Source organism: Silurus aristotelis (genome assembly GCF_946808225.1).
Source record: "Silurus aristotelis genome assembly, chromosome: 16".
In the NCBI taxonomy this organism is placed as follows: Eukaryota; Metazoa; Chordata; class Actinopteri; order Siluriformes; family Siluridae; genus Silurus; species Silurus aristotelis.
In genome coordinates, this window is record NC_139589.1 from 13175692 (window position 1) to 13190762 (window position 15071).

A 15071-nucleotide genomic window follows, 5' to 3' on the forward strand; every position below is an offset into this window, starting at 1 on the left:
TGGTGTGTAAATCAAATGATACAAGCCCCAACTGACTCCATTTCAATTACAGGTTGTGAAACTACAAAATGTGAAATGGGGTGAATACTTTCCTGTGTTTCATCACTAAATATTAGCACTAAAAAATAAATCAGGAGAAACAAAATCAAAGGTATAAGGTGGATGAATGAAAAATGTGAGATACTTTACAGAGACCTTCAGTGTCCCTCCCGTTATGACAACAAACAAGTGAACAAAAAGCACTGCACGGGATGAAGCACAAGAACCTATGTCAGATATGCCACTAACTTGCACCACTACATGTTAGCACTAGTACACACTTTCACACACCTCTACACACTAACATTCATCATTACATATAATACACCAACACTGGACAAAAACACACACCACAATGAGGTTTAAAGTATTAGTGCACAATTAGTGTGAGACAGAAATCCCACAGTCACACTGTGGGTCTTTGAATAATAACAGAAACACACACACACACACACACACACACACACACACACACACACACACACACACACACACACACACACACACACACACACTGTTGTATTAACATGTCACTATATATTTTTTTTATCAGGCCGCTTTTGCAAAAAAAGCTTTATTCAAAAGTCTATTGGTTTCCAAAATCTTAAATTATTTGGAAGATTATTTTAATCATTTGCAATATATTGTACTGAAATATATATTAAATATAGTTACAAATATAGGCATGCAACTTAAAATTTATATTTATAGTATAATGTTTATATAATAATATACACAAGGGCAGTTTTAGGAAATAGGCTGTGCTCCTATTATCCTATTAAAGGATATTGTCAAGTGTTTATTCCTCTTGCATCACCAAAATTTTCCAACAATTTAGATTTTTCTATTAGGTGCTGATATAGGTTTGATGCTTTAACCAGCAATAAACAGTCATTTCCTCACAAGCTGCTCTTTTATCCTATTTAAAGTTAATAAGATGAGCTTGTCATGTCACCACATTAAATCAACTTCACTGTCCTGAAGACTTCCTATAAATTATCTTCTGGTTAAACAGAATTGAAAAAAGCTCTAAATATCAGATTAAAATATACAGTTAATAAAGTGATATGTTAATCACTTCCTGCTTACATTTACAGTAATTATGAGACATAAGACATCTAGGTGCATGAACGTTTGGGATGTCATAGATTTCTGGTCTATTAGTTTGTTAAGAGCAGTGAAAAGGAGGCTAAAGCCTGGAAGTGTATTACTTGTGGTTTGTGGAGCTTCTGGCTTTTGTATTGGTTTTGATCAAAATGGACAAAGAACTAGTTTTGTCTCTCATCCAGAGACCTCTTCAGAACATTTATTCAGTTTTAATTGAAAATAATGTGCTTAAATAAAAATTTTTCCTCACATGTTTTAACAACTTAAACTTGGACAAAGAAAGTCCAAGTTTACGTTTCTTTTTAGCTGCTTTGTACACAATGAAATTAAGGTATTACAATGGACTTCCTTTGTAAAAACAGCTTCAGTTTACAGTTTGCTAGATTTATTATTAAAAAGGATTTGTTTCATTCAGTGATCATGTTAATACAACCATCAATAATAGCATGGTACACTACTTTCTAAAAAACATGGAAACACACACACACAACATCAAACCACCTCATCTTGCACATAATGTTCTCAAAACGCTTCTGTCGACATGACCTGGTCACACCGAGAGACATTTTTGTAAAGCATTATGCGCACTGCAAATATGAGTCATGTCAATCCGTTCACTAATCGTTAAAACGGTTCATAATCAGATGTTTCACAGGTCACTATACATGAACAGAGCCTCATACATAGAAAGCATGCCATGCAGAGCCTGCACAAGTTGGTTACAGGAAAAAAAAAGCAAAACAAAAACAAGAACAAAACATTTTTATTTATAGTGGAGTTTCCCTGCGACATAACACGAGTTGGTTCAAGCAGCATGCACATGCGCACAGAGGAGGAAAAAGGGCCCTCTTTTCAACAACACAGGACCAAGAGAGGAAAGTAAAACTGAGATGAGAGGAAGGAGGAGGCCCAGAGGAGGTCAGCATGAGGTTGTTATGAGGTCAGAGGTCGTAGAGGAGAGCTGTGAGGAGGAAAATAGGGCGGCTGGGCTGCAGATGACATGTCAGTAGAAAACAGAGAAAGAGTGAGAGAAAGAGAGCGGCCTGCCTAATTATCAAATTAGCAGTAGAAATGGTTAATTTGGGGGTAGAATATAGACTGAAGTGCCCATTTTTCGAGTCATGTTTTAGGTGCACATTTACAAACTGTAGCCTGTCTTTTACTATACTATATTAGCGGGTAAGGTTTAAACACGTGAGAAAACCATACAACAAATTTACTTACAGTATAAGATCTGTGGTTATAGTTTACCCATAGAGTAACCAGAATTATCTTCAGATTCTCCTTCTTAATTTGTTGGCCCTTTTACCAGACACTACCTTTGGTACTGGGTAGGAGCTGAGGTATCATGCAGAAATACAGTCAGACAATGACAAGCTCCTTTTGAGAAAACCACTGGGCAGGGGGAGCTCTATGGATAAAATGCTGGATAACTGATCACAAGTTCACTTGTGAATTCAAATCCTAGCTCTACCTAGCTGCCCTTGCTGAGCTCTTGGTCAAGGCCCTTAACCCTCAAATCTCAAAGTCATACAAACATATAAAACGAGATAAACATAATGCACTTTGAATAAGAGGCTGAAATGAAAAGGAACATAGCTGACTCCTATAACACTATGTGCTCAGGCTAGACATGCTACAATCAGTCAGTCCTGAAATCTGCAAGTCTGAAAAGAAGGTGCAATATAGCGACCGTCTCCTTCACATCGCTACTTTGTTCATAACTGTTCAGAAAAAAAACATCTCTGGATGCTTTCACAATTGCAGAGTTTATTCCTTTTGAACTGATCCCTGGTGTGTACATACTCAGTGTAAGTGTTTAGGCAAGTGAGAACACAGCACCCACTTCCAGGTACTAGAGCATCTGAGAGAAACCAAACATGCATATTTGAGCTGCACTAATTTTTACAGAATACAAACTAATCCATGGGAGGCAAACTGTGCCAAAATACAGAGTCGAAGAAAAATTGTAAAACATTTGTTGCAAATCAAAAATGCTTTCAATTAATTATTTATACAATTATTTTATCATTTATTTAGCTCTTATTTCTATGTGCTCAGCGCTAGGCGTGATTTCGACATGCATTTATCGAAGGATTGCATAACTGTTTTTTTTCCACCTTTAAATCAATGGAGCATCAATCCAAGTTAACTTAAATAGCAGATTAATCAAATTTCTCTGATTTAGACTCCTCAAACAGATTAAGAGGTGTGAAAGCGCCCCCTAGTGCTTGGGGACAAGAGTGCCCATGCAGATTCTGACCCGACACATGCACTTTTGGTTAGGGATTATTGCAATGCTCCACCGGATAGAGTGTAAAGCAGTGTGGTAAGAAATCCGCCCACTGCGCAGCCTGTTCTTACCATTGACAACACTGGGAGAGAGCAGGGTGGAGTCACGTTCAGCTAGCCTGCAGGCTCCCTCCTGTCCTGCCTCAGGTATTGCCGGTGGCACTGGATCCTCCAGGGACTTCACAATGTCTGACCGGTCAATGTTCTTTAACGCCCCATACAGGTTTTCCACTGCTGGAAACAAAAGTCAAAAAGTCAAAAGTCACTGCTGGAAACAAACAGGAGATAAAAAGTAACAATAATTCTGTAGAATAGGATTTAGACAAATTCCAGAACAAAATCCCTGCTTTACAAAATAGTCTTTTAATTTCAGATTTCCTTTATCTGTTTTTGGCAGCAGTATGTAAAAATGATATATTATTATTGTTATTATTATTATTATTATTATTATTATTATTATTAATTTATATGATAATAAATCATTTGGAAACAGGTCAATATGTTATTTTAGAAGTCAAAATTCTGTTACAGGGCAAACATATAGGGAGGAAAGAAGAGTAAATAGAGATGCTCACTCTGGGCTCTCTTGCCCTCTCGAATACCCCACAGGTTGAGCAGAGCTGTACTCTGGTCCAGAAGGGAGTTGGGATTCTCTACTCGTATCCTGTTAATGTCATCAATACTGAACTGCAGTTCTCTGGCCAGTTCTGCAGAGACACAACACAGAGAGAGGAGATTAGCAACACAGTGGTAGAAAGAGTAAAAGAGAGAGAAAGAGGGAGAAGGACACATCGACCCACCTGCCCAACACACACACACACACACACACACACACACACACACACACACACACACACACACACACACACACACACACACACACACACACACACACACAAACTCATACCAGTCCAGCTTAAACCCAGCTGCTCAGTGATCAGTGAAATCTTCAGCTCTGTCCTTTCCAAGGCATTCACTGCAGCTAAGCACACAAACATTTAAATGTTAATGTATTACAGTTGGTTAAATATATATAAATATAATACAACACAATGATTCAAATATTACATAAACAAATAGAAACAAATATGAATATCATTATATTGATAATTTTAACTTCATATGAATTGCTATCTTGATTAATATCTAATAATGATTATATATCACATATAATGCATATAGTGCATATGCCGCATATAATACAAATACAGGTGCATCTCAATATATTAGAATATCATTAAAAAGTTTATTTGTTTTAGTAATTAAAATACAAAAAGTGAAACTCGTATATTATACAGATTCATCACACACAGACTGATGTATGAGTGTTTATTTCTTTTAATGATGATTTTGGCTCACATTTAACAAAAACCCACCAATCTCAAAAAATCTGAATACTTCACAAGACCAATAAAAAAAAAAAATCTTTTTTTTTTGTGAATTTTTGGCCTTTTGGAAAGTATGGTCATTTACTCTATATGTACTATATACTTTATAGGGGCTCCTTTTGCTTTAATTACTGCCTCAAATTCAAATTCAAAATTCAAAATTCAAAATTCCATTAATGTGCTTGGATACAGCACTCTGTGAACTTCTTTAGTGATGACCTTTTGTGTTTTACCCTCCATGTGCAGGGTGTCAATGATCGTCTTCTGGATAACTGTCAAGTCAGCAGTCTTTCTCCATGATTGTGTAGCCTGAACCAGACTAAGAAACCATTTAAAGGCAAAAATGGCTGTTTATGGCAATTTAATTAGCTGATTAGAGTGTGACTTTAATTTGATTATAGTGTGACTTTTTGTATGTTCTAATTTATTGAGATGCATCTGTACATATAAAGTTAATTTACAAATAAAATTTTATAAATATTAATCCTAAAATACAGTTTTCCAAAATAATAGAACAGCATTGTACATTATATCTGTTATTTTGGAAAACTGTGTTTGTGTTACATTCATTTATTATAGCACATTTTTTTTCCCGTACAATGTAAATATACCTATTATCAAAGAGAATTCATATTTGCTACTCAAAAATGTGTGTGAAAATAGTTCTGGAAGATGCTAAACTGCAGTTTGTTATATAACAATTAGACTAGGGTGAACAATTAGGCTGAAAGTAATTTTGACTGCAATTAAGAATTCTGAATTTTTAAACGCTATTCAACACATTTAATCATTTATGTGACAAATACCTAAAGTGGTTAGGTCCTATGTAGTGCACTACATAGGAAGACTGAAGGCATTTTACATCCAGCCATAGCTTGGTTTATTGTAGTTGGCACAAATGAATAGCTCAAAAACAGACGCCAACTGTTAGAGAGGTGCTTTTGAAATAAATGGCTGGTTAAGATGAATCAATATTGCATTTACACTGCAAATTATTTTAGTTATAATAATATAACAAAACAGGTTTTAGTTAAAACAGGGGGAAAAAACTGATCAAAAAGACCAACACTTAAACTCTGACTGATTAAGAGACTACAGAGACTGGTAACCCGGGTTACATTGTGTGATTTTGCCTGTCCTTTGAGACACACTACTACAGGTCTATAGCTATTTGTAAGTTTAAAGTTATCCTATCCCTTTATCCTTTTGGTGGCTTTTCAGGAAGTGGCATAGCAATTTTAATGGTATTTTAATCAAATAAGTTACAAGTGATGAATGTGTTAAAATGGTTCTGAAAGTACTAGATAATCTGTACTTACCCAACATGAGTTGTAAATGCTTGTACTGTCTTCATCTACTTTAACCCACTATAATATAGCCTGGCCTGAAGAGTCCATCTACCCCACTCAAGTCTGTCATACAGCTATAATGCAGCTTCAGCTTTTTTATAGCGGGCATCGTAGCAGCCCTTTTACCTCGCTCATTCTCTTGCCATGCTAATTATAATTTTTGCACTCGGACCATATCAGATTCAGCAGCATGCACTACATTACTGCTCATTCTCTGGGTGGACGCAGGGAAGCCCTGACCCCACGGAGCTGCCTGAGATTGATTACAATCAGCCCTGCATGGCAGAGTGAGGTGTCGAGGACAGGGCTTAGCATCCAGAGCTCAGTCAGAGCCATGCACATGTTTGGTTTCTGCCAGAGAAAGCAGGGGATACGGCATTCAAATAGAGCGCCTCGTGTCCTCTCGCAGCATGGCGGCGCTGTGTCTTACCCAGTCCCGATTCGCCCAGGGCGCTGTACCTCTCCCTCAGGGCCAGTGGTGTCAAAGTCCGTCTGCGCTCTTCCCCACCTGCCACCTGAATTATAAAAGGCACAAAATACAAATGACATGATTTTATCTGCCCTATTCACATAGACATGAATGTTATTTGTCTGAACATTTAGCTTGTTGCTAAAAATAGCTCCAAAGAGTGACACAGAGGAAAATAATGGCAAAAAAATAAAAACTGTTTTAAAAATGTCTTTCAATTGATTGTCTGCCTGTTACTCAGCGGTTTTGTGACAAGTAATGTTTAGGGAAATAATATTAAATTTTTGTTTTGCTTAACAGTGGCAGAAACTGTCTTTGCAAATATTGGCAAATTTAATGATGGTTCAAATATCACTAAAACAGTTTTAAGATAAAACATGACTTTTATATATCAGTCACAGAACAGAATTCAGTGTAAAGCCACAGCTAAGATCACTGAAATACACCTCTGTCAAAAAAATAAATAATTGAAAAACAGAGCATGATGTAGAAATATACACCCTGTTAGATAGGCCATTTATCTTAAACAGTCTTGGCAGGTTTTTGGGTGCAGGGTCTAAATAGATAACCCACATGCATAGACAGAATAGGGTCCCTGAAGCTATGAGGAAACAACACTTTCCACTTGACCACCTTGTTACCCCAAAAAGTGATCAAAAGCAAAGATTTATAATAGAATTGCTCTTTTATTTTTGTCCACAAAAAATTGGTGCATCTACTGTATATACAATGCAATGAAGCAATTAAAGCATATCTTATATTTATAGGGCTGTCCAGTTTGGACTATAATATTAGTTTTTTAAAGAATAAACTGTTTCTTTCTTTCTCACTTAAAAAGTGGAATTGCAGCAAGGCTTTAAAAAAACAGGGATTCCATAGTGGCAGAACTCCTGGGTAAATATGTTGAATCTCTCAGCTGAATTTAATGAAGATTAAATTTTATAATGAACTAATTCAGGTAGTTCAAAGGTGAGTGTATGAGCTTTATTTAAACAAGGTAATGTCTGCTTTGCAATCAAGGATATTTACAAAATGTATAATGTACCAAGATGTTGACCTGTATCTGTCTACACACAAGCAAAGCCTGCTTTCAATTTACAAATATATGACAGCTAACTTGCTAGGAACCACTGTGCCTAGCAAAACCTAGGATTACTATTGTTACATTACACCCAGTAACCATAATAATTAGGGGGCAGCAGTGTTTATGGCGTTTTAGGCAGTCATGGAGATTGGTTAATCTTAGCAAAGTAATAAAATCAGAGAGAAAAAGTAGAACAGATCCTCCAAAATGTAGCTTTTTCATTGAAATACACGTATAGACTCAAACAAAATACTGGAAATAGAATAGAATAAAAATTAAAGAATAAAAAAGAAACAGTACCTTTACACAGGGGGGCATGGTGATGTTGAGGTTACACAGCACATGCTGTGAATCTTCATATTTGGTGGACTTGCGTAGGAAAGTCAGGAATCCTGTGGATTCCTTATTGCTGTCTCTTACCTAATAAGCCAAGATGGGAAGACAGGGGAAGGAACAGATAGAAAGAGAGCCAGAGACCCAAGAGAAAGAGATGTCAGAGATGACAAAAGAGTGAAAGTATATGACAGAGAACGAAAGAGGGGGAGAGAGCGAGAGAGAGACACAGAGAGACACAGAGAGAGAGAGAGAGAGAGAGAGAGAGAGAGAGAGAGAGAGAGAGAGAGAGAGAGAGAGAGAAGAGAGAGAGAGAATTAGATAGCTCGGCCACCCAGGGATGACTTATACAGGTAGACGGGGACAGGGGACGGGGAAGGGATGGAAGCAGTCCGTAGGCAAGCGAGAGGAGAAAGATTTACCTTCACATTTACCTTGTCGTCTGTGTGATCAGACAGTAAGAGAGTAACCATGAGAGAGAAAGAGAGAGACAGTAAGACAGACATACCGACAAGCAGGCAGAAAGGTAGGCAAGCAGGCAAGGCAAGACAACGTTTACAGCTACACCATGGTGACTGAAAGTACCACAAGAAGCCACAATAACAGAGAGAAATGGACAGGGATTTTGACAGAGAATGAAGCTGGAAAGAAGGAGAGGCTGGTGGGCGAAAAGGTCACAATAATAGATGGTTGTGAGAGATAAATAAAACTGTGTACACAAAATGAATGAAAACCAATTCATTCATAATAGACACAAGATATGTTGCTGGGAAATAATAAAGACTTTGACACTGAGAGAGACAGATAAACGGACCTTCACAGAAACAGGAAGCCTGTTGTCTCTGAAGGCCTGAAAACTGAATGTGCGAGGTTGCTGCGTGGCCTTCCTCACTGGCACAAGGCTTCCAGAGCATTCCAAGTGCAGCGGCATCCCTTCCATTACCTGTTTCAAAAGAAACAGATACAAAAAAAAAAAAAAATGCAAATAGACTGTAACGTGAAAATGTGTCAGAGACTAAGGGTGAGTCACCTTCTAATATATAAACACACACAAACACTGCCAGCAGATAAATATGATTCATATATTTAATCTTGGAATTACATAACCATTTAATATATTAGCATTTAACACCAATCATAGAAAAAAATTGTTTATATACCAACATAACGAGTCATATCTATGCCACATGCTAAATGGGTTGAAGCATATCAACACAGTGTGTTGGTAGTCTATGCAAACATGATTTTTAGGTTGTACCACAAGTCTCTGGCACTGTACACCGTTTTTATTGCATTCAGTTATGGCAGTTTATTTACAAGCATGGAAAAAGTAGTATCGATTTTCCTATTTTGTGTGTAAATAATAAAACACTAATAGGTGTGCAGTTATAGAATAATAGTCAACAATATTCATAGTGTGTAATATGTAGGTCTTGCCTTTTATGGTTTATAAACATTACTTATGAACTCTACACACTACATTGTTGAATTTAATGACTGTATTTTAACTTAACATTTTCTCCTGTACACCAAAATAACATAGCAGAAGGTAAGTCTTCTTCTTCTTTCGGCATCTCTCATTAGGGGTCGCCACAGCAGATCATCTGTCTTCATACTACTTTGTTCTCTACATTTGCCTCTGCAACTACCTGCATGTCTTCCCTCACCACATCTATAAACCTTCTCCTTGGCCTTCCTCTTTTCCTTCTTCCAGGCAGCTCCATCCTCAGCATTCTCCTACCGATATGTCCCTCCTCTGAACATGTACAAACCATCTCAATCGGGCCTCTCTCACCTTGTCTCCAAAGCGTCCTACATGCATTGTTCCTCTAATAAACTAATTTCAAAACCTGTCCATCCTCGTCACTCCCAATGAAAACCTCAACATCTTTAGCTCTGCTACCTCCAGCTCCACCTCCTGTCTTTTAGTCAATTCCACTGTTTTTAAACCATACAACATCGCAGGTCTCACCACAGTCCTATAAACTTTCCCTTTCACTCTTGCAGATACCCTTCTATCACAAATCACTCCTGTCACTCTTCTCCACCCACTCCACCCTGCCTGCACTGTTTTCATTACTTCTCTAACACACTCTCCATTACTTTGCACTGTTGACCCCAGGTACCTGAACTCCTCCACCTTCACCACCTCTTCCCCCTGCAACCGCACCCCTCCACTGCTCTCCATTTCATTTACACACATGTACTCTGTCTTACTCCTACTGACTTTCATTCCCCTTCTCTCCAGCGTGTACCTCCACCTCTCCAGGCTCTTCTCTACCTGCTCCCTACTCTTACCACAAATAACAATATCATCCGCAAACATCATAGTCCACAGAGACTCCTGACCTCGTCCGTCAACCTGTCCATCACCACTGCAAACAAGAAAGGGCTCAGAGCCGATCCTTGATGCAGTCCAACCTCCACCTTGAACCAGTCTGTCATTCCTACTGCACACTTTACTGCTGTCAGTGCTGATGTCCTGCACCACCCTCACATACTTCTCTGACACACCTGACTTTCTCATACAATAACAACATGGCAGGAGGTAAGTATTAGTCAGTAAATAGGCCATGTGTGGTATAAATATGATGCCGTGAGCACATGTCCAATCCCACATTGAGCTGACCTCTATGTCTCGGCTACGTGCCACCTCGGTGAAGTTCTCATGTAGCTCCAGGGTTTTGTCCATTTTGTCGTCGGTCATGCAGTAGCAGCGCAGGCGGCCCTCACGCGCCTCGTTCATCTTAGCAAACACCACAAACTTGGCCATATAGGGCACGGCCGTCAGTTCCCGGTACAGCAGGTTGGCAAAGGTCACGGCTTCTGCTGTCCTAGGACAGTCGGCTAGCCAGAACCTGCAGCAAGAAGATACGGAGCTCTGAGCTTTCAGAACACTTAGCCCAGGTTGTCGAATTTGTATACAGATATAACAATATAGATTTAAGAGAAAACTTCAAAACATTCTTCTTCTTAATACATATAGCAGATGATCTATGTTATATATGAATTTGGAAGCTGATTAACAACTCCATATGTCTTATGATGCAAATAAACTTGACTTGACTTATGAGATATTTAGTTTTAGCGGACACCCTGAAAGCGGTGCCCTCTTTAAACATTACATTTTTCAGCTGGTGCATATGATTTACTTGATGTTAGTGCTTAAAGTTGTTGCATATTTAAATAGGAATGATTTTTGAGGTCATTAATGTTTATATGTTAGACATATAATTTGTAAACAAACCATACAAACAATTGTAGAAACTTAGAAGAAAATATAAAGTGTTTTAAACCACCCTCAGCAGGACTACACATTACTCCCCTTGAAGATTGAAAGGTGTGTCAGCTATTAAGGTTTCCATTATTTATACTTGTAGACTGGTTGGCTGTGCTGTGAAATGTGTAAATAATCTATTGTTAGTGCTTTGAAGTAAATCTCACCTTGCTGACACATTGGTGGTGAAGTTGGCACAATTGTTGGAGTACATGAGTTTAGTGGTGCCAGTGATGTCCTCCCACTGAGCTGAAGCTGTACCACCTGTAGGAGTTCACACATTTTTGTTAGAAAGTCTGTGTATTTTCTGGTTTCGTTTTAAAAGCAGCACCATCTGGAATCACCATGCTCAGGCTATCTTTATCCCTGTACTCTTTTCCAGGCTGGGCACGATGAGGCAGTCTGTTTCAGCTTCATCCAAAGCCTTGGCAGGGTTAGCATATCAAAGCTGGCTAAGGCCGATACACACTGGAATACAAGCTAATCTTTCTTTCATACATGCGCAAATCCTTTTATCAGAGAGCATAATGTGAGAACATATGTCAAGAACCAGAGTGTACCAATGACGCTACAGAGGAGGCGCAGGCTGGTGGTGTCCCCTTCACCAGCATCGCGTGGACTCTCCCTCCATGAGGGGGGTAGGGGGATGCGCAGGCCGATGGGCCGATGGAACTTGCGTCTGCGTGGCTCCACCGTCACCACAGGGCTGAACGTGGCCTGGTTCCCTAAGTGCCGAGTCAGCAACTCGTCTGGGATGGGCTGAGCCTGGAGAGGAGACATAGAGATAAGAACTTAGAAGATGAGTGGGGAAAAAAGAAAAGAGTAACAGAAGGGAGGAGATGAAAAATTATCAGATGATATGAAAGGCACCTTGGTGCAAATAAAAAGAAAGAGACTGTGAGTTTGTATCCTTTGGGTAAAATGAGCATCAAGATAAAATGTCATGTTTAGTATATCATAAACTATGTTTAATTGTATAATATAGTTGGCCTTTTGAATTTTATTTTATTATTTTGGAATATATTGCACAAATATTCTGTGTTGAATGTGTAGGACAAGACCTCAAAGATCCTTTCTACCATGTTTATACTAAAAATTTAAAGCTTGTGTGAAATAAATAGCCTTTCAATATTATGTTCTGTATATAAGACAGCAAATTTTCCAGAAATATAATATTCAACACACAGAGAAGCAAACAGTAGAGAGACAGTGTTAAGCATGTTTTCCTACATTGTATATATTGTATTTGCTTCCTCATTCTTGACAGCATTAAACAGCCAAACTGCTTAATTAAGTAAAGCAAAGAGGAAACAAGCCAACATATTATGCCAATTGAACTAAACAAAGCAAAAGTAAAGGCCACCAAGCCTTATTAAACTTTTCAAAATGTAGACTGGAGAAATCACAGGTGAACAGGAACACAAAAACACACTGTGATCGATGCAAAGCAGAAAAGCTCTTGGAAAGCTCCCTATACCTGGCCAAAACACCACATATTAAAAGGTCAACACACTTGAATGAAAAATTCACCCATCGTAAGTGACCAGCGTAGAAACCTTTATAACCACGTGATCTTCAATGTTGTCTCCAGTAGTTGTTGTAATGAATATCTTTTCTGTCTGTTTTTTTTTCTACATGATGGTCTATCATTACTTCAACTATCTGCAGTGCGAGGCAATCCAATCGAGCCTCCACTTCATCTCTGCCTACACAGAGCGATTCAACAGTTCTTTAAACCGTTAGGGAATCCAGTTGTACTTCACTTTGTAAACTTCACTCAAATCAAATCAGCATCCAAAGCATCAAATTTAACCGACAAAACAATGCTTATCATCTTGTAAACTATTAACTGCCAACTCTGGTTTTTGCTGCATTTTCCATTCAGTGTGAAAATCTCTGAGGAAGTCCAGGACTGAGACAAGGCTGCCTTTACCTCTAGTGCTGCTTTAGACTATTACCTTGATGGCACCTTAACAGAATGGACTTTGAATGGTTCTACATACAATTTGTAATGAATTGTGCAGAGGAAAACACCAAAGCCCAGCCTCAGACTCATAAAGGGGTCCTTTCTTTAAATAAAGTAGAATCCATATAAGAGTGCATGAACTCAACTACCATTAAAACCATTAAAAACCCCTTTAGTTTAAGAGTTTCTGTATTTTTTTGGGCCTACATAAAGCAGCATTAAAGAAATTAGAAAAAAAGATTAAAGATTGTAATAAATTTGATGGACCAAAAGATGAGCATGAAGAAAACCATACACAGATTCTAAGAGGAATATTTTTCTATAAAGAAATAAAGAATTAATAAACCAATCCTAAAAATCGTTTCTCACCTGCAGGCCCAGTCGCACTCGTTTGGTGACTGCTGTCTCAGGGAAGATAGCCTGAACCTGGGGGACCAACTTACTGATCAGCTGACCACCTTCTGGACCAATCAAATCACTCTCTTGCTGTACACGCGACACCACCGCAAAGTAAAGGGGAAAATCAGTGGAGATGATTCTGCGGATTCTTTTCTTCTCCAGCTCTTCTAGAATCTCCAGATCTGAACAAAAAAGTCTGGAGGTAAGGTCTTCACTGATACAACTGATGCACCACACCTAGTCTTTCAGTGGAGTTCTTTACACTCTACTTATTTTATTAAAAAAAAAACTTTCATATGCAACATTTATGGATTATCCTGATGAAACACACAGGCTGCAGTGAGAATGCAAAAATAATTAGTGAGCCATACCTTCGTCCATGCCATTCAGAATAGTCTCCAGCATGTCGTCGCCATAGCGGCTACGGTGCTCTTTCCAGACTGAACCATTCTCACTGCGCAGCACCACCAGCTCTCGATCACCTCTTCCCAGCGAAGCAAAGTGAGGAATTTCCACAATAACTGGCCTGAAATTCAGAATTTGAAGCAATTCATATTGTCCCAAAACATCTGCCGATATGTTGCAATCTGAATGAATGTTTAATACTTTAAACTTTTATATTTGCTAAAAAAATCAGGCCTACCCCAGGAACTGCATGCTGGATGGTCCCAAAGATATGATGCGTGAAGCAAGGCCTTCTCCCTCCACCAGGGGAGGAGGGGTTGTGAGTTTCTGTGGTTTGACCAGACGGCAGGTAATGCGTGTTGGGGCAGCACAGGTACGAGGGGGTATAATCACCCGCAGGCCATTGTGTCTGCTGCCACGCATAGACCCACCTCTTGCATCCACCATAAAACTCACCAGAAACCTGTCAACCAGCAATCAATGAACACATTAGTTTACATTTTATACCACTAAACAACTGACATTGTTTAGTGTATGATTCAATACGGTAGCATATCTCTACTGACCCAGTGTGAATGGGGCTGGCCACTGGGCTAACATTGTCTGAGGTTTCTGTGGCAGGACTACTGGGGATAAGAGAGTCCTCATCATACTCCTTAGGCAAAGGGATAGGAGTGTGCTGCAAACACAGGACAATATGCATCAGATACGCAGCAAAAAAGAAACTACAAATATACAAGTAGACCATGGATCAGTCAGATCATCCAGTCTGACTGTGTCCAATCTTTTTTTTTTTTACCCATTAATCTACACTGTGAATGAGTAAAACAAACCAGTACTTAGAACTAGTACTAGTACACTACTTATAATTAGAAACATTCAGGGCAGAAATTACAATAATTGAGCAATTTATTTATATGCAGATAAATTGTGATAAAGTTATAATATGATATAATAATAGAT

The 15071-nt window shown here is 38.6% G+C and overlaps 1 protein-coding gene across 8 annotated transcripts in view; it reads right to left on the minus strand.

Annotated features, from left to right (window-relative positions):
• Window positions 1-15071, minus strand: part of ank1b (ankyrin 1, erythrocytic b) — a 77535-nt gene that overhangs the window by 7851 nt on the left and 54613 nt on the right. For 6 of the 8 annotated variants that reach the window (XM_083565002.1, XM_083565008.1, XM_083565004.1 and 3 more), the window contains 13 exons: window positions 14675-14787; window positions 14347-14571; window positions 14075-14229; window positions 13674-13885; window positions 11899-12103; window positions 11506-11602; window positions 10691-10919; window positions 8876-9004; window positions 8029-8148; window positions 6606-6690; window positions 4346-4420; window positions 4014-4145; window positions 3511-3672 (listed from right to left, as the gene is read on the minus strand). In XM_083565002.1, the coding sequence (XP_083421128.1) occupies window positions 3511-3672; window positions 4014-4145; window positions 4346-4420; window positions 6606-6690; window positions 8029-8148; window positions 8876-9004; window positions 10691-10919; window positions 11506-11602; window positions 11899-12103; window positions 13674-13885; window positions 14075-14229; window positions 14347-14571; window positions 14675-14787 (1939 nt within the window). The remainder of the gene's footprint in view (window positions 1-3510; window positions 3673-4013; window positions 4146-4345; window positions 4421-6605; window positions 6691-8028; window positions 8149-8875; window positions 9005-10690; window positions 10920-11505; window positions 11603-11898; window positions 12104-13673; window positions 13886-14074; window positions 14230-14346; window positions 14572-14674; window positions 14788-15071) is intronic. The other 2 variants (XM_083565003.1, XM_083565009.1) reach the window with 1 other exon arrangement.